Source organism: Micropterus salmoides, unplaced genomic scaffold, assembly GCF_014851395.1.
Source record: "Micropterus salmoides isolate LMB-PRFRI ecotype aquatic unplaced genomic scaffold, ASM1485139v1 Ms_hic_scaffold_7, whole genome shotgun sequence".
NCBI lineage: Eukaryota > Metazoa > Chordata > Actinopteri > Centrarchiformes > Centrarchidae > Micropterus > Micropterus salmoides.
In genome coordinates this window covers 16,362,995-16,382,727 of record NW_024044459.1, presented here as the reverse complement: position 1 = coordinate 16,382,727, position 19,733 = coordinate 16,362,995, and the positions used below count along the sequence as shown (strand labels likewise).

The following is a 19,733-nucleotide window of genomic DNA, read 5'->3' as shown; positions in this document are numbered from 1 at the left end:
TCCAAGAGCTCGTCATAGCTGGGCACTGACTGATGACGTTGATCCGGCTCCTGGAAGTCTTCCTCCTCCATAATGCTGAGCACATCCAGCTCCTCAGAACCGGACAGCTGCAGCCTCTCTCAGTATGTGGAGTCAGTTTGCCGCATTGCTGTTATGCTAACGTTAGCAACTGTTAGCTAACATATCACCAGTGGCTGAAACCTTTCCAGACAGTCTGCAACACTTGTGATTTTTCATCAGGGGCTTCTCCTTGTTACATGGGCTTTGGTCTGGTAAGTGAAAACGTTCTGTTTTCAGGCGCAGTGATGTTAACAGAAAGGCTAACGTTAACATTACTTGAAGTTAGCTGGCTAACACAATGAGGTAATGTTAATGTTCACTTTACACTTAGTTAACGTTACATTAGTCCCATAACGTTACTGTGGAGACAGTCAAGCTCTGCCTTCATATAAGTTAACACGCTGTTTCTGAATGCAGTGTTTGTAGTAAGATGTAGGGTTCCTCAAAAGTAAAAACATACATAATGTGGAACAATAGAACCTAGTTTCACTGATATAAGTTAAATATGGTATGAAAACCCCTCCAGTTGGGAGATTTTCAAGTCAGATCAGCTGGAACTGTGTAATTATTATGATTTTATGATAAGTATTTAATATGTTTATATTTAACTTATAGACTCTTTCATCAGAGGCATTGCCAAGGTGATGCAGCAAAACCTAAGTTAGGTGACCCTGCAATTTTTCTCTTATCTGTGCAGTAGTCCATGTACAATTCAGAGGTAAAAACTATCTTCTTTTTGCCATACAGTCAGCCATCCTGCTTAAAACAAGTAGGTGATGCATTATGTTTTTCTGTCAAGGTCCAAGTTGGAAACCATTAGTCTATATACATTTATGTGTTTGCAGGTGTTTGCTGAGTTAATGGCTTTACAAATGTTGAACCTATGCAACCAATTCTACTGCGAGCTTGAGAGATACACACCACGACTGATTGTCCTGTACAGGCAGAAGGCCAAGAGAGTAGAGGCCCTGTAGAGATCGTCAGGATTTATGACCTTCAGGTTAGTTTAAGATTATCTTTGCCATAGCAACAATGTTGACCACATATTGGTCAGTCAATACAAATTGGGACCTCAGTACTGCAATATTGAAATTTGATTATGATATTGTCTTGTGATGACTAGGAGGATAGTCATCTACTTTCAATTGTCATTTCTCATCGCTTTAAAAGCCATTTACAAGCTTATTTTTAAATTCTTGGGGTACCCTGAAAACATAACCCAAGACAGAAAATCCTAATTTTTGCTCAGATTTATATTTATATAGTATGACTTTTTATTTTTCTATCCATCCATGAGACCAACTCCATCCATGATCGGTTGCCATACAGTCTACTGACAGTTGCAGAGACACAAAAAGAGAGAGATGTACTATAGGCCTTCTACACAAGCAGCCTGCGTTTGTTGCCACAGAATCATGGGTGAAAAAGTTCAAAACGCAAGCTGTGTTTTTTGGGCAGTAAAATATACGGCTGACAATAAAAAGTTGAAAGCAGACAGATAGCAGCCTTTATGTGTCTGTCGCTGTATGATACAGCAAGAGAGAAACTGAAAAGGCCGATGCAAGCTGGTGTGTGTGCAGCGTTGTGCGGGACAGAGCTGAATACCAACCCCATGAAGGAGTAGTCGAATATTTGGGTCCAGCCCTACTGCACTGGCTTCCAAATCTCTTCTATTGTTATGTTTAAGGTTATAGTTAGCTTCTATTTCTCACCCATTGTTTGAGTCACTGTGTTTGTTTAATTTTGACTTGTCTTTTAGTAGTTGCAGCTGGATGGATTTGTTGTTGCCTTCCAGTGAACCTGCTAGCGGATGACTGACGTCTTCAAAACCTGCAATGTAAGTACTCGGTGTACTCACAGAAATGTCAATATCAACAACATTTAGTAAGAAATGTAATGAAATGTACTACGGAAAACCAACTCGAAACCTCAAAACCGCATTCTCTCTAACGGCCAGCAGGGGGCGAGTCTGCTGGTTGCAGAAAGAAGTCCGGTTCATTAGAAATAATGGTAAAATGACTCTACTACTAAGCTGAATTATAACCTCTATAAACACCTTTCATAATGCTTCTATGGTCTCAGTCGCTAGTTTCAAGTATTCTTCAACACAACATGATGTTCATTTAGCAAATTATGGTCCTATTTAGGGGGAAATGGAGGATAATGCAGTATATACTTTTGAGCGGTACTACCTTGTGATTGACAGGTCGCTACCATGGCAAGCTGTCAGGATAGAGGCGACTTGTGTCCGCTGCTCTGTGTAAAGTTTTTTTTTTATTAAATGGCTGTCAGCAGGAGAGAGAGCATGTCATGTTAGTATGTTGTTTTTTTTAAAGTAAATTATTTTGTTAACCTTTTTATTTTTTATAATTTTAACTGTGATTACATTTTAGCTTAGTTTTTTTATATCCAGGATGTTTTTAATAACCAATTAAACATGTTAACAGTATAACATAACTTATAAGTCTTTGGTTTTGTTGTAACACTGATAAATAACTTAACACATTGTGGCTCCGCTTTAATCTTGAGAAGCTGCAGAGCTTCAGTCTCTGTTCATTCAACGTACACTGTAAATTTCCAGCTAAACTGAGTGTTTTTTGAGGCTTTTTGAAGACCCCTTTCTCTCTCTCTCTCTCGCCTGCCATTCACTGGTCTTGTGCACAGTTTTGCGTGCATGCCGTGCAACTGCATGCAGTTTCCAATGCGGTTCCTCGCGGGTCTATTTCGAGTATCCAGCAATTTAAAAATGCTATAATTTTCTTTGTTTGGTTCATCAACGGTGATAAATGATCTAAGTCCCTCGAGTTACGGACAACTCGGCACAACACCGGTGAAGCTGGGTCTCTGTCTCTTCAGCAAGTCCTCTTTTGCCACTACACACATACACACTACGCCTACACATGTGCACTAACGACCCAGGGTTAGGGTTACAATTTTAGGTTTATTTACGCACTTTAAAAACATTTATTGATTTTTTTTTTTCTTTTTACATGTTTATTTACAGCATTAAACATTGAAATTTATATTGTAATAGGCTTTATATTAACTGATTGGGAGAAGATTCGATGCTCCGCCCATAAAGCATCGAAGCTTCGACTACTCAGGGTCAGCACTATTTAAATGTTAATGTAACTCATGTACAAACTCCGGAAAGCACTTCTGAATTGGCCATTCAGGTCAGCTGTGACGATTTCCACAAGATGAGGTAAGCACGCACTCACACACACACCGACTGTGGTGGCTGATGATTTCACTTCCTCCTGCTACAGGTTCAGCGACCTGTTCGCCCAGGTAAGGCTCCGGCCTCCTCGCCCCGCTCCCGGAAAGGAGCGGCTCTGCCCACCAACAACGAGGATGAGAGCGCCTCCAGCAGCACCTCGGTACGTAGCCCCACTTCCACCTGCTCCTGTTTGTGAGGACAACCTGACAATCTGCGTCTTGGAAATTTGATATTTTATGTGTCTGATTTGTGAAACCAGGAAACAGCTTTGTGTCTTCACCAAGAAGGAACCTCCAGGTTTGAAAAGTAAAGCCTCAAACCTGCATTCTCTCTTAACAGCCAGCAGGGGGCGACTCCACTCCACTGGATCACATATGGTCTCAGTCGCTAGTTTCAAGTCTTCTTCAACACAGCATGATGTTCATTTAGTAAATTATTGTCCCATTTAGAGGAAAATAGACCAGAAAGCATGGGAGGCATTAGGGCGGGGCTACCTTGTGATTGACAAGTCGCTATGTGTGACCCAAATATTGTACCCCATCAATGTTAAGTCTGTGTTCAGGACTGTGCTGAACACCTCTTTTCTCTCTGCTGGATGGGTAGGCTGGAATAAAATACAGCTGCTTGTTACTTTCTATAAATTTAACTAAAAGACGTTCTGTTAGCTTCCTGCTCAGCTTCCAGTCTGAAGGGGAGATGTTGGTTAATCTGCTTCACTTCTCTAGCCGTTTGGGAACAGACTTTTGTTATTCTGGAGAAGCTGAAACATTTATTGACTGACACACCAACACCGTACTTTTACTGCCAGAATATTTTCCTCCTCTGAGATTCACCTTCACTTTCTGTCACTTGGACAATCACTCTGAGACCTCCAGATTAAAGGAGCTGCTCTGATAACAGCACCTCTCAGGTAGACGTCCTGCAGGGTTTCTGCAGGGCCTTAAAAAGTCTTAAATTCGCTGAAGTTTGTGTTCTAGGTCTTAAATAATTTGAAACGGATATTTATTTTCCAGCGTCCATGTAACGCTACCTCTAATGCTCATTGAAATGGCACCATAGCTCTCCAGAAGGGTTTTTCCTCCCATGGTGGTGTAGTTCTTTCTGTCGCTAGTCCAAATTGTATTACGACTACAAAGACCAACAGGCAGCTTTCATGTTATTGGCACAAGTCTTTCGGATTGTACCACAGATATAAAACAGATTTATTCTTCAGCTATGGGGAAGTGCAACCTTATCGGTTCTTGGATGGAAAAACAGATCTTAGGGCTTAAAACCAGTCTCTAGCAACGTATTTGAAGTCTACTGTCGCTGCTTAATAAATGAGCGCCGCTGTTAAAATTTCACACGATCGTTAATGATTTTCAATAAACTATGGCAACACTCAACGCATGGCTGTCTCCCTCTCATCTTGTTTCAAATGACAAGCGAATGTGAGGGAGAGTGCGACAAAAAGTGACGGTGAAAGTTAGCGGAGGATAAGATCAGCATTAAGTTGGTTACAGCTCTGTCCTTTATTGGACATCTTGATAGATACATTAAAAGAGGACGGTGTTGACCACGGAGGAGCTGAGGTTAGTAACGTTAAAGCAAATTAGGGATGCAAACTAAAGTTAGTCCTTTTAAGCTAATAAGGAGATTATTCTTTTGGATTTGATGTACAAATGAAATGCTTATAATAATACAGAATAATGATTCTGAGGTCATTTGTTTTCCTGCCATTATAAGGTGGTGAGGCTCAAAACAGCTTGGTGCTGCTTAGTGCTTGACAATAAATTAATAACAATAATTATCACGATATATTTTTTTTCAATATCAATATAACAAATGTTCAATAAATATTGAATAAATGTTTGATTTTATTCACTTGAATTAGGACTTAACTTTTTTATTAAGATGTGTATTTTGTTGAGGAAAAATCGTGATAACTTTTTTGGCCATATCATCCAGCCCTAGTGCTGCGCAATGAATATAAAATCACTGTGGAGTGCATCAAAACTAAAGAATTTTCCGAGATCTAATAATTATGCGGAATTGAATTATAATTCAATCCCCAGTAGACTTATTTAGCAAGTTTAGCTTTTCGGGTGTAGTTTATTATTGTCTCCCTGTCTGCTCCCCTGAGTTTATCCATCAGCAGTAGGTTAAGTTTTATTAAGTCAAAAAGACACAACTCTTTATTTTTCTGGATTTTTCTACTGGTGATCTATTTTTCACGTCAGCAGGTGCACTGCATGCCAGCTTGTTAGTTACGTATTATCAATGTCATTGTCCATCCCGGTGTTTCATTGTTGACATCATCCGATGCCAATTTTGTAGACATCACTCTACCCTAATTTGAATACATTGATTTTTTTTGCAATTTGTGACTGCATTTCCTTTTGTGAGTTTTTTTTTTTTAAGTTGTGATATAGGTCTTAAATTTCATTCATAATGGTCTTGAAAAGGTCTTTGAAACCTGCAGAAACCTTGATATTGTTCCATTACTTCATCTACCTGACTTAAAAATTTGCATAGTGTGGGACTTCTTATTTTACACAATCTTTATTAGCTATCTTTATTGGCTTATGATTCCATAAAACTGTACATTTAAAGCTCTCTTTTATATTATTTAATTAAAAGTGCTGCTGATGGTATAAAATTATGCATAGTCGCTTTGTCCACAAAACACAGTAAAGTAAGTAGTAAAAGGAAATTTAACTTAGCTCAAGATTCAAGTTATTATCACTTAACACCAAATAATCTCATTAAGAATCTGGATATCGAGAATGTTCAACATTATTGCAAAAAAAGAATGAAAACAAATTGATTATCAAAACTCTTGCTGGTTAATTATCTGATCAAGCAGTCAATTACTTTGTCCATTCTTTGTCCACACTTTATGCAAGATGTGCATTATTTTGTGTCTGCTAAATGTAGAAAACACGAAGATGTTGTGAGAAGATGATACTAATAAAGAGAACTTGAATTGTTGTGCACAATTACATTTATTGAATAAAGAATTAGTGGAATTTAATTTTAATAAGCATCAGTGAATCAATGTAATTTTGTATGCGGAAATTAAATTAAAGGTTTTTAAAAAATTATTATATCTAAGTTAAGGTTTACTCAAAAATAGTATTACCACTACTTAAAAAGATTGAGGTAATCGCTTTCCACAAATATTCTGAGTATTCTGAACTTATTCGGGTTTACAGTGTGTGTGTATAAGATAAAATAATATATAATAATAAGATGTTTCCTTATGGATCCCTTATGGGGGAAATTCAAATTGGTGAGGCAGCACAGGGGAATGTAGTGCAAAGAATTAATAACAAACAATAAATTAGAATCAGTAATATATACACATTATGTCAAATAAAAAAAGAGTCTATCAGCGGAGAAGGGAAATGTTGGGTGCTTTGGCATTGTGCACTCTGATGTCTGTGAGCACAAATGAGCCTCTTTTTGCTTTGAGGTGCAGGACTGGACAAGTCTGTGGCTGAAAGTGCTCCTGAGCTGCCTCAGCTCAGCATAGAGAAGATGAGAGGGGTTGTCTTTGATGGCTTTCAGCTTCTCTCTCGTCCTCCACTAAGTCACTGCCTCCATGCTGTCAAGTTCCATCCCCACCGCCGAGCTGCCCTTCTTTACCAGCTTTCCCAGTTTGTTAGCGCCACAAGTCCCGATGCCACCTCAACAGCACACCACAGCAAAGAAGATGACACTGGCCACTACAGATGGGTGCACTAGGCTCTTACATATGTAAGAGCCTAGTGCACCCATGGATGGACCTGTGCCTCCTCAGAAAGAACAGCCTGCTCTGTCCTTTCCTGTATGCGTCCAGTCCAGTGTATTGTTGAGTTTCACCCGAGGAACTTGTAGAAGTGACCATCTCTGCCTCCTACATTTGTTGTAAACTGTACATTCAATTAAAACTATTTTATTATTTGATGTGATGATGGACTCAAACAGGTCAATGGTCTACTTGTATCTTCAATACATCATGCCACATCATACCACTTGACTTCAGGGTTTGAGGAAAGATGATGATTTTTTTTAACTGTGTAGAATTTTCACAGACATCTTTTAATTGTACATTTTTATAACTGATCTATTCTATTAACCAGTCAGTTAATGTGCTTTGGATACAGAGTAGTCAGTATGAACCATAGTGTATGTTTTGCTGGTCAAACAGTTGAGTTTAGTTTCTTATTTTATAATGAATCCTGTTGGTGTTGGAAAAGAAATAATTGACTCTTCAGTTTAATTAAACTTAATTAATTTCGTTAGTTTGGTCAAATGTAGGCTACATAGGATGACTGGACTGAACAAAACTGAACATCACATGATTCTACAGGAAACAGAAATAGTCTTAAATCAAAGCAATGGTACCCTCTAGAGGATAAATATATTATTGCGGAACACAACAACGCGGGAACTTCCTGTTCACAGTCGATGTTTCTTTTAATTTCCTATTTTAAGACACGGCGCTCTTGCTTTAGTACGTTTGTATAACCATAGAGTGATACAGTTGTTACTTATTTGGTGGTTTCGCATGTATTTATTACTCGTACTTCCTGGATTCTCTGTACAAGCTGCAGACATTGAAACGACGTCCTGAAATGAAAAAAAAAAATCATTTTATCTGAAATGCACAATCATATCACCACAGCTGCAGGTAGTGGAGTCACACTGAATGACCTCAACTGACATCAAACGCATTGGACGTTTCCTCTGATCTCTCCCAGCATGCAACTTGTCGTTCGTCTGTTTCACTTTCACTCTTGAATTATTTGTGCTATATCGGCGTGCAGAAGACGACACGGTAAGTTGATTTTGACATAGGCCTATATGGTACGCAATTGACTCATGTTAACAATGTAAGATAACAATAGATATACCAGCCGGAGTTTTCTCAATAGGAATTCGTGACCATAAATGAATGGAAACGTGATGCACTTCCTGCCCACCTGTCATGTTTGTGTGTAGCCATTGCCTTATTTACCCTGTGTTTGCTTAGCAGTCGTTTGATGAACTTTGCACAGTCGTGAGCTTTTGGAAAAACGAGATAGATGTTAAGAATGTGACCCCTACACCTAAGAAATGTGATGCTACATGCTCTCTCAGTGGACAAATTCAGTCGTGGTTGTTCTCTAAGAACAACCAGGACTGTCCCCAGGTTGTCCCCTGGTCCTTAGGAAATAAGATGTGTTATGTAAATAAAATGTAGGTTATGTACAATAAAGCATTTCTACACATCATCGTGCATTTATATGATCTTTGTGTTACAGGTGAAAAGGATTTCCTGCTTTCATTCTCACCATGTTACCTCTCCTGCTGCTGCTGCTGCTGCTGTTCCTTCCCTTCCCTTCTTCATCAGGAGCGCAGTTACCAAACCAAGGCCAAGCCAAGGCTGTCCCCATAGCCACCAACGGCCAGCCATTCCCCTGGGAGCACATGAGACTTCCTAAAACCGTCTCCCCCCTCCACTATGACCTTACCATCCACCCCAACCTGACCACGCTCGATTTCACCGGCGTAGTTCGCATCCAGCTGGACGTGCACGAAGACACCAGCACCATCGTTCTCCATGCCAAGCAGATGCAAGTATCCAATGTGCTGCTTCTTGCACCTGAAGGTGTGAGGCCCCTCCAGGTGTTGGAGTATCCTCGTTTCCACCAGCTCGCCTTGTTGTCAGACTCGGTGCTGACCAAAGGTAGGAAGTATGAAGTTCAGCTGGAGTTTGCTGCCAACTTGTCTGACAGCTTTCACGGTTTCTACAAGAGCAGCTACCGCACCAGCAGTGGGGAGGTCCGGTAAGGGCAGGAATAACTAATATGTTTCTTTTAAAGGAGTACTATGTATCATTTTAAAATCACTGAATCAGCCTCACATTAATTCAAACACAATATATTTGGTAATGATGGCAGTGATAAATAGATTTTTGAAAATGCTACATAGCAGCTTTCATTAGTCTTTTATTATTCTTACAGCATGTTGTGTTAAACATTAAATAACTTTTATTTCACTATTATTTATTTACATATTTAGGGTTCTGGCATCCACGCAGTTTGAAGCCACCTTTGCTCGCGCAGCCTTCCCCTGTTTTGATGAGCCCGCCTTCAAAGCCAACTTCACCATACAGATGATACGAGAGCCACGCCACATTACCATATCCAACATGCCCAAGGTACACACGAATAATCAGATTACATTGTTTTAATACAAGTGAGCAATTATTACAAATAAAATCTGGTTGACAAAATCAAACTTTAATAAAGAAGCGCACAACACAGGAAAGAAGTGTTACTACTTCCCATAAGGTTCTAATCACCGTACTCTTTCTGCGACTGACCCTTTTCTTTTCTTAATTTTCATCACTACACACCTGTGTTTCTCAGGTAAGGACAGTGGAGTTGCCAGGTGGCCTGCTTGAGGATCACTTCGACACCACTGTAAAAATGAGCACTTACCTGGTGGCCTACATTGTGTCTGACTTCCTGTCTGTGAGCAGGACCACGCAGCACGGTGTCAAGGTGAGGAGGACAACAGGCGCTGGCCATGCCATCATTTAGTTCTCTTACTCAGAGACTGTATTTCGGAGACATTTTCAAAATTATGTATACAGTAAACATTTGAAATTCTCACATAACAACATGCTTCCTTTGATATAACGTATATATTAAGTATTAATCTGATCTAAGCATATTGCTTGAAGATTAATACAGAGGAGTTTGTTCTGTACTGTGATTCCCATCAGATTTCAATCTACGCTGTACCTGAGAGGATCAACCAGACCGCGTTTGCGCTGGATGCTGCTGTTAAGCTGTTGGACTTCTATGATGACTATTTTGATATTCCTTACCCGCTTCCCAAACAGGGTCAGTGGAAATGTTATTACCATGTTATTAAGACGTAGCCACTTTTAATAGCAGTAGCTGCAGTATTTATTTTGTAAAACGTTTTGTAAAGATTAAGTTTACTGTTTTGACTCACGAAGAACTAACTGAATTAGTCAGAGTTTTATGTTGTAATGTACATATTTTTACAGTACTTAGTAACTTTGCAAGTGCTCTGTGCCCTGACTAGATTAAACATATGTCCATTTTTTTTTTTTACATTAAACACTTTGACATTAAAACAGCAATACCTATAGAAATAATTAACACCCAAAAAATAATTTTCAGAGGAGAATTGAAGAGACACCTAGTTGGACCAGCAGGTGACATGAATGTACCACATTTATTTGTATTTATGTGCTTGCTGTTGTTCCTTGCAGACCTGGCTGCTATCCCTGACTTCCAGTCAGGTGCGATGGAGAACTGGGGTCTGACCACTTACAGGGAGACGGGCCTGCTCTTTGACCCTGACAAGTCCTCAGCCTCAGACAAACTGGGTATCACCAAGGTCATCGCCCATGAGCTTGCACACCAGGTAGCCGGCCTGCATGTTTTTGAAAAAAAGAAAGAAAATAGTCAATGTTCATCATTCTGTTCAAGAACAATTGCTTCACTTTAACGGGCCGATTATGGATTGAAGTTGGAAGACGCAGTCTTATGCTACAAGCTGAGGCTAAATGTCAGCACGTTACAGATCTGTCACATCCAGAGTCTTTAGTGCAGTTTAACAGGACCAGACGTGAGGATGCATTTGTATTTTAAACACTGTTCCTGCACGTGAAGCTGTTCTCACATGTTCTCCTGCCTGTCCAGTGGTTCGGGAACCTGGTGACGATGGAGTGGTGGAATGACCTGTGGCTCAACGAGGGTTTCGCCAAGTTCATGGAGTTCATTTCTCTCGACATCACCTACCCAGAGCTGCATGTGGTGAGAGCCGAGTACAGGGAACTGACTGTGTCTTAATTATAACATGTGAATTATCCTGATCTTGATCCTCTCATTTGCTGTGTATCTCTATTTCTGTCTCTGTTTCTAATTAAATTCATAAATTGTTTACTGTCATAGCAAAAAAAGATATTAATGGTACTGTGTAGTATTAAAGTATAGTACTGTACATTAGCTGAATAACTCTTTTGCCATCAGCTTTTTGTTAGATATGACTATGAAGACTCACATATAAGCTACCTCAAACTACAGTATTTCTAGTTTATGTTGACATTGCCATGGGTGTGTTACTGTAAACACACTTTCTTTCTCCCAGGATGACTTCTTCTTGGGGAAATGTTTTGAGGCCATGGAGGTAGACTCCCTCAGCTCCTCTCACCCAGTCTCCACCCACGTGGAAAACCCCACGCAGATCCAGGAGATGTTCGACGATGTGTCATATGACAAGGTCAGCCTCCATGTGTCCAACCATTTGGTGTTGATGCATGTGGATGATGGAACTGTTGAAACAATTATCTGGGGGAAAGTAGACTCATCAAAAGTAATTTTCCTTAAATCATAATGAGTTATTCTAAAAGCGTAACCCAAACTGCAAAACAAAACATTAAAATTTAGGTGAGATATTCACAGCGGAAACAACAGAAAGGTTTTAGATTTTAGACATACTATTCAGCATGTCTGTGTTTTTGGTTTTTGTAGGGAGCATGTATTCTGAATATGCTGCGGGACTTCCTGACTCCTGAGGTCTTTGAGATTGGCATCATCCGATACCTCAAGCGCTACAGCTACCAAAACACTGTCAACAGTCACCTGTGGGAGAGCCTGACTGATGTGAGTGATATGGTTCTCACTTAACTTTATCTCGGTAGTTAATATGGCCTGTCCCAGTGTTACCTGTTTTTTAACTTGTGATGCAAATCTTGTTTGGAGGACAAATAAGCAATATTTATTTTACATATTTAGGTGACACTTTTATTTATCCAAAGCGACTTACAATTGCTATATATGTCAGAGTTAGCATGCCTCTGGAGCAACTTAAGGTGAAGTGTCTTGCTCAGGGAAACAATGGTGGATGGGTCACAGTGGGGGATTGAACCCAGGTCTCTTACCCCAAAGGCATGAGTCTTATCCATTACGCCATCACCACTATTTTCCTCCTTATGTAACCTCCAAGTATCACTAGAATGGTTGTGAATACATCATTTGGGACCTGGTGTTTTTAAGATTGTGTGCTCAATGTGTCTTCACTGTTATGATTCTCTGCTAAAGTTTTATGCGCCTCCCCACCAGATCTGCAACTCAGATGATCTGGACGAAGGCCAAAAGAAACACAAAGAATTCTGCTCCAAGCGTGACCTCCAGTCTGGAGCCTCTGTAAGTCTTCATGCTTTGCAACAACCAGGTTCAACAAAGCACTCTAACCGAGCAAAGAGAGTTAAGCTCAGCAAGCATGATTAATCAAAGTGGAATTTCACCCGTGTCATATTTATGGTTCTCAGTATTTTTTACTATTATACATACATACTTTGCTACTTACTACACAAATACAGTATTTTTGTATTTCTATAGTGTCCATTGCACAACGCCACAAATCTGTCACTGTTTATTATGATACATAATTTATCTAAATGTGTTATGTGTGTACATAATGCAGAAATGGTATTCTGGTGATGAGCTGGATGTCAAAGCCATCATGGACACCTGGACGCTGCAGGAGGGTTTCCCACTGGTCACTGTGGAGGTCAGAGGTCGCGAGGTCAGGCTCAGTCAGGAGCGGTACCTGAAGACAGACGACACCTCCCTCACTGAAGGGTAAAATGTTAGAAGATGAGTGTAAAGTATCAGTTGTTGATCCCCCTTCCCGCATTTCAAATATATTTTAAAGCCACGGTGTCATTCTTTATGCTGCCACCAGATAGTGACAAAGGAAGGAATTTTGAAATACAACAGACATGTCGTATCTTAAATTAAAAAATCCATCATTTTATAGCTAAATCGCTGCATCATTTGTTGCAACTTCTGGCTTACAAAAACGCAAAAGTGCAGTTTTCTAAACAGTTCCTTTTGGGGATAATAATGTAATTGTGTAGTGGTTTTTGAAGCACGCAGTGAAAAGTGTGTCATCTTCTTTCACTAAATATATAGTTTCAGTAATTGTTACATTTTATTTCCACAATGATTTTAAGTGTATCGTCTTAAACAGTGTGATAATGTATTGTTTATTAATTCATTTTCATTTGTGTTGACAGATTCCACTGGCAGATCCCGCTGACCTACGTGACCAGCGCCTCCAACACCATCCACCGCTTCCTACTGAAGACCAAGACTGGTGCGTGTGTTGCTCAGTGTGATGAGGATGATTTTTAGATGGCTATATTTATGTCCTTTATCCACATACATACAATTTGAATTCTACAAGTCACCTCAAAGCTTCTCTTCACTCCTCTCTGCAGATGTCCTGTACCTGCCGGAGGAGGTGGACTGGGTGAAGTTCAATGTGGACATGAGCGGCTACTACATGGTCCACTACGCAGGCGAAGGGTGGAACTCTATTATCAAACTGCTGCTACACAACCACACAGCCCTGACCAGCAACGACCGTGCCAGCCTCATCCACAACGTCTTCCAGTTGGTCAGGTCAGTTTAAAGATCTGATAATGACAGTTGAATGTGCTGTTTGTCCTGCATCACACTATAGTATCACTATATATCAGTTTAGTGAAGGAATCTGATTGGCTCCAAGAAAAATTTTAATCAAGCTGACAATTCCCATAAAGAACATTTAGCCAAACACCAGCATATAAATCAGCATCTTTATTTACTTACTACCTGAAACTGGTGTGTGGGTTTTCAAAATTGATTGGTTGATTGGTTTTAATCAGCCATTTTTAAGCTTTTAACCTAAAAAATATTGTATGTGTGTTGCAGTATAGGGAAGGTGAGGCTGGACACGGCTCTGGAGCTGTCTCTGTACCTGTCCAAAGAGACTGAGATCATGGCCGTGACTCAGGGCTTTGGAGAGCTCGTGCCTCTCTACAAACTGATGGAGAAGAGAGACATGCCTGCTCTGGAGAACCAGATGAAGGTTAGCGAAGGCAGCGTTTATGGCACATCAGAAAACTGACAGTATGTCAGTAAAATGCATGAATGTGGTCTGCCTTAAGGGTGAACCTGTTCATATTGCTACACAGGGTTTGGGACACTTCATTAATTGATTATTTTGTCTGTAAAACAAACCCACAGTCAAAAAACCATGAATATAAAGCTGAAGTCATATTTCTGGTTCATAAATTTCTTAATGGAAATTACAATATTAAAAATAGTAATTTCTTCATTATCTGTCTTTCTAAAAGTGAACTTTTAAAAATTGTTTACTTAAATCCAACCAATCCCATCTATTTATAGTAAAACCTTTATCTATAAACTGCTAAAACGGTTAATCAGTTGGCAAAATCTGAATTGATACATGGTCAGCATGTCAGATTTATACACTGACTACATGTGTTTCTCAGGGCTACATCGTGGATCTGTTCCGGGGACTGATTGATCGGCAGGAATGGACTGACTCTGGATCAGTGTCTGAGCGAATGTTAAGGAGTTACCTGATTCTGTTCGCCTGCGTCAGGAACTACGCTCCATGTTTGACCAAAGCCACCCAGCTCTTTAACAAGTGGAAGGACTCGGATGGCACCATGAGGTCAGAGATCATAGTCCTAAAAAGCACGCCTTTAGATATTTGTCCACAAATACTTCCTGTAGTCAGAGCTGCACTTTTAATATTGATAAGCAATCATACGTAGAGATGTTTATTGTTACTGAACTGAAAGTCTTCTCTGTTTTTCAGCCTGCCTGTCGACGTCACCATGGCAGTGTTTGTGATTGGAGCTCGAACACCAGAGGGGTGGAACTTCCTGTTTGAAAAGTACCGCCATTCCCTGCAGTTGTCTGTGAAAAGCCGTATGAAGGTTGCAATGGCCGTCAGCCCACTGCAGGACAAGCTCAAGTGGTGGGTACATTATATCACACTTCTACAAGCATTATCTTTCCCATTCTTTTTACACTCTCCAACTCCCTACTCTCTGCTATCTCCCCCTGGGTTTCTTAATTCCCATTTCTTTCTGCCCTTTCAGTATCCTCGTTCTTCTTGTCTTCCGCTCTATTTCGCTCTACCCTTTCATTTTACGCTTATGTCTGTCTGCAGGATGATGGAGCAGAGCCTCCACGGTGAGGTGATGAAGACTCAGGACCTCCCAGATGTGGTCGTCTCTGTCAGCAAGAACCCCCATGGCTACAAGCTGGCCTGGGACTTCCTCCGGGCCAACTGGCACACCATGATCAAGAAGTCAGTCAGCACCACCATGCATATACTATACATTCCTCTCTAATTTTCACACAAGATTTGCATCTATTGGTACTCCAAGAATGCTTCATGTTTATAAAATACTTGTTAAATCAAGCTTCCCTGCAGACAAGTCATACACATGCTTCTAAATTTCAGTATTTATATACACTTTACAATTGAGTGTTTTTCAGTGTTTCATGTTATAAGAAAGACTCAAATGGGCTACCCTCAAGATTCTAAACGAGTCAGTAAAATATCTTTTTTTGAAAACAATGAAACTTTGGTTTTGTGTGTCTGTTTACTTTGATGCCATAGATTTGACTTGGGCTCCAACACTATATCACACATGGTGACTGGGGTGACCAACCAGTATTCTACCAGGGAGATGCTGGATGAGGTAAGCAAGGATGTGTGTCCATTATAGACCACTCCTTTGGCTTTCTATTACTTATGTCTGTCTATGGAAAGAACCTGGCCTAAGTTTTTCATTTGAAATGTATCTCATTATTTATCTGTCTAAATAAGAGTAAAATCCACATTTCATCTACAGTCTTTCCTTTTTTTTCTGTATTTAAGTTCCTAATTTAAATGAAATGCTCAAAAACAATGAAAATACTAATTCAAATGGGAACAGTAATTACTAGCCATGAACAGCAGTTTGTGAATTGATTTATTGATCACTGGGTTTTGTAACTTCACATTCTGACTACTAACAAAAAGAGGGCATTCTAAGTAACTAAATACAATGTGTTCATCTGAATTTGTCACTGTATTCTGACTACACAAAATTAACCTCTCTCTCTAGGTTAGCTTTTTTTATTTCATGAATTGGTGGAAGTTATGTCAAATATTGGATATGTTTTTAAGTCTACCTACACTGTATGCACTCAGGTACGAAACTTCTTTGGCTCCCTGACCGAGGAGACGGGCTCAGAGATGAGGTGTATCCGGCAGACCTACGAGACCATAGAGGATAACATCCGTTGGATGGACACCAATCTTTCCGTGCTCCAGGCCTGGTTGGACAAACACACCCGCAGAGCCGTGCATGACGATTTGTAGCTTCAGGGGAAACAAAAAAGTATGTCGCTAAAGGCAGAAACTACAAGAGGTGTGGATGCGAGTCGCAAGACTTGGACCATCTCTTGAAATTCAACTTTGATTTTAACACCAATGACTCTTGACTTACATTTGCTAAACATAAAGATAAAAAAAAAAAAAAACATAACCAGCAAATGAAGACTTGATCCTGTGTGGGGACATTTTCAATATGTATGAGGATTCCTGTGTGAAACCTGTTTTTGTGAAGTACATTTTCATTCATGTTGCATTATCCCCACAGAAAGCAACAGCAAGAAAATTGTACAGTGTTGTACAAATACTAAATATACTTTTTTTTTTTTTTTCATATTAATGTACCAGACTACTCCTCCTCATCTGAAGTTATCCTAATGCACTTGTTAGATTTATGCACTGTGTAAGGGTTGTTAAACCACAACTGACCTGAATATGTGTAAAATTCAAAAGCACACTGCTGTAAAATCAAATCATATACAGTTTTTGCATTGTTTGCTTGAATTTCCAATATTGGAACCTAATTATGAATTCTGACACCACTGGTCCTTCTTGTTTTTTTTACTTTTTTGAAATTCTCTTAGATGACAAAAGAAAGTGCGCTATAGATAAGAAGTTACAAAAAAAAAGTTTATTCAACAACTCAGTAGTGTTTTATGCTACTGCAAAATTCCTTTTCTGTAAGACAGGATTCAAAGCAATTCTGTTATTTTGTAAGGAGAATGGTTAAATTATATTTTGGACAAATAAAGTTAATTTGACTTAATTTTCATTTGTATTTCTATTATTATATGTATTCCATTATTGTTAGTACAGTAATATTGGTAATCTTTGGATGTTAAGCCCTGGGAGTTATATGGATGTAACCTTTGTACCTTTTCACTCCTCTGATATGATGAGCAGGTCATACACTTTGCCAGCAGTAAAGATTACATTTAGGTAATTTTACAGCCATTTAGTTCACCGGTGTTTCTATTCAGCCACACATGCCCACACTTGCACAGTATAAAACGGAACTAGAGCAGGTAGTAGAACTATTCAAGGAGTATTTGTCTTTAAAAGGAAACTCCAATAAGATCCCTTTACTTGTCAAGGGCAGTGTTATTTGGCCTGTGACAAAGGTGCATAATGTATTCTGGTGCTCCAAAGGACATTTCTCAAATAACCTCTGGTGATGTCATCAGGGGGTTATCTGGGCTTGGGTTTGTAGAACAGACAGCCTTCTTGACAAACAGGGATGGTGTTTGGAGTTTGTAAGACATGGGTGTTGAGTTGGTAAATGTAGGATGCAGGTGTGTTGGAGCTTGACCCATACCAAAGAACTTACTATACTCTTTGCCCATAACTCAGGCTATCTAAATCCTGACAGCTCCTCTGTGTCAGTCTTTTGCAAGTAACCCCACTTTAAATCTGATCAAGCCACCATCATCCTGGTTCAAGCCCCTGTGAAAAACAATGCCTGAAATGAAAGAAAAACGCATGTGGGTTCACACGTGCTTTACAAGTGCTTTGGCAGCTGTCTAAAATAAAAGAAGAAGAAGGGTGTCTTCACCTCTTGCTTGGACTCTGGAACACCAGTACTGACTATACTCATGTAAACACAACAGGACCTCAAGATAAAGGCACTCTTCACTTGGGAAACAGGCTTGAAGTCTTCTTTCTCCCTCCCTTGATTGCTTTTTCAGGAGTTTTAATATTTCCTTGCGCAGAAGGATGCGGCTTCTTTATATCTTCTAATGCTACCATAAATCCTTCTGACGAGCCTTTAGCACAAACTGATAAAACACACAGTCCAACTGATAAAACACATAAATTCAAATATATAAGCACATATTTATACACATATGTGTATTAGCTAAACACAAGCTTAAACATACTTCGGTTCTTAAGGTGCTGGGGCTTATATATACCACAGGGCTGGTGTTCATTGCCACGCCATGTACACACATACACACACCTCCCCCCCATCAACACACCCGCAATAGAAACTGCACTCTGCTCCAGTGAGTTTTCTCTCCCAGTCAAACACCTGGGAAGGAAAGTCGTCTCTGGCCTGGAGGTAAGAGTCTGAAGTTTATCCTTTTGCTTTCTGTTACTGATCAAATTCTGTCTTATTATGAAGTAGGCCTATCTCAAAGTAAACATATTTGCAGCTGCTTATTTGTTTAGTCGGTATTTACAGACTTGAGCTGTGTTCCAATGTGCTTGCTGATCATGTATTGTGAATTCTGACCTCACATACCTATCGTGATCTTTGTGGTCTTTTGTTTGCTTGTGCGTAATAATTTACTGTATGTAAAAAGTGGAATTGTTAGACCACCTCAAAATCTGTATGTCCTGGGAGCAGGATCCCTCCACTGTTGCTCTTCTCAAAGTTTCTTAAAATTTTCTCCAGCTTAAAGGCTTGAAATTTAGTTTTTCCTGAACAGAGGGTCTACAGAGGGCGTTGTATACTACACAAATTGTACAAAAAAATGTATTTATATAGCGCTATGTGATTTGTGATATAGCACTATATAAATAAATTTGACTTCACTCCAAGTTCAAGTGATGAGTTCAGTTAATTTTGATCAAGATTTATCACCTTTGGTAGCACCTGATGGTAGCAAATATCAAAATATCTTGCAAAACCTGTGATAAATTTCACTAAGCCATGACCAAGCGGGAGTGAGAACATGTTCATAGTGATACCTGCGGCAAACCTGCTTAAATTTAGTCTCAGCATCAGGCTCCTGTAGGGACACATAAGATCTGTGTCTGGAACAGTTTTTGGGCTGTTAATCTGAGTCTGTTGATATGAATGACAGGAACAGTCATTTACTTGTGATTCAAGGGTGTTTTTCTATGTGCTATAATATATCTGTTGAACAGTGTGAGAGGGCCAATATGCCCCTGATTGCTGACCTGATCAGTAAATTTGTACTGTCCTATTAAAAACAAATGCATCTCCAAAACAACAACTTTTCATGAACCAAAAACAGTGCTTTTCTCAGCTTTGTGGCAATGTATTTTCCAGGTAATGTAATGGGTTTTTAAAAGGTCTGCATAGGGTTAGGAGAATCTTTTCAACCCAGTTTATCTGATAAATTAAAAAATCAAGGCAGGTTTGTTGTCCTTTGAAACTGTGTTACACTAAATAATATTTAGACCACATCTTGTGCTGTGTCAGACTTTGATATTGATGACCTCCTTATATCCTATTACCTCAACATCCTGT

At 39.6% G+C, this 19,733-nt stretch overlaps 1 protein-coding gene across 2 annotated transcripts; it reads left to right on the top strand.

The window, feature by feature from the left end:
- The first annotated feature begins 30 nt into the window (after positions 1 to 30).
- Positions 31 to 17,282, top strand: erap1b (endoplasmic reticulum aminopeptidase 1b). Of its 2 annotated transcripts, XM_038703572.1 has the most exons (21): positions 31 to 272; positions 1,820 to 1,897; positions 3,330 to 3,440; positions 8,548 to 9,072; positions 9,308 to 9,446; positions 9,658 to 9,792; positions 10,017 to 10,137; positions 10,536 to 10,690; positions 10,969 to 11,082; positions 11,417 to 11,548; positions 11,800 to 11,931; positions 12,391 to 12,474; positions 12,755 to 12,912; positions 13,350 to 13,429; positions 13,554 to 13,737; positions 14,029 to 14,185; positions 14,613 to 14,797; positions 14,945 to 15,106; positions 15,302 to 15,442; positions 15,758 to 15,839; positions 16,334 to 16,504. In XM_038703572.1, exons 4-21 carry the CDS (start codon positions 8,579 to 8,581, stop codon positions 16,502 to 16,504), a joined length of 2,826 nt encoding a protein of 941 aa, XP_038559500.1. In that variant the 5' UTR covers positions 31 to 272; positions 1,820 to 1,897; positions 3,330 to 3,440; positions 8,548 to 8,578. The 2 variants fall into 2 exon arrangements, with proteins under 2 accessions (XP_038559500.1, XP_038559501.1); XM_038703573.1 differs by lacking the exons at positions 31 to 272; positions 1,820 to 1,897; positions 3,330 to 3,440 and adding an exon at positions 7,746 to 8,081 and having other exon boundaries at positions 16,334 to 17,282.
- The last annotated feature ends 2,451 nt before the right edge of the window (positions 17,283 to 19,733 follow it).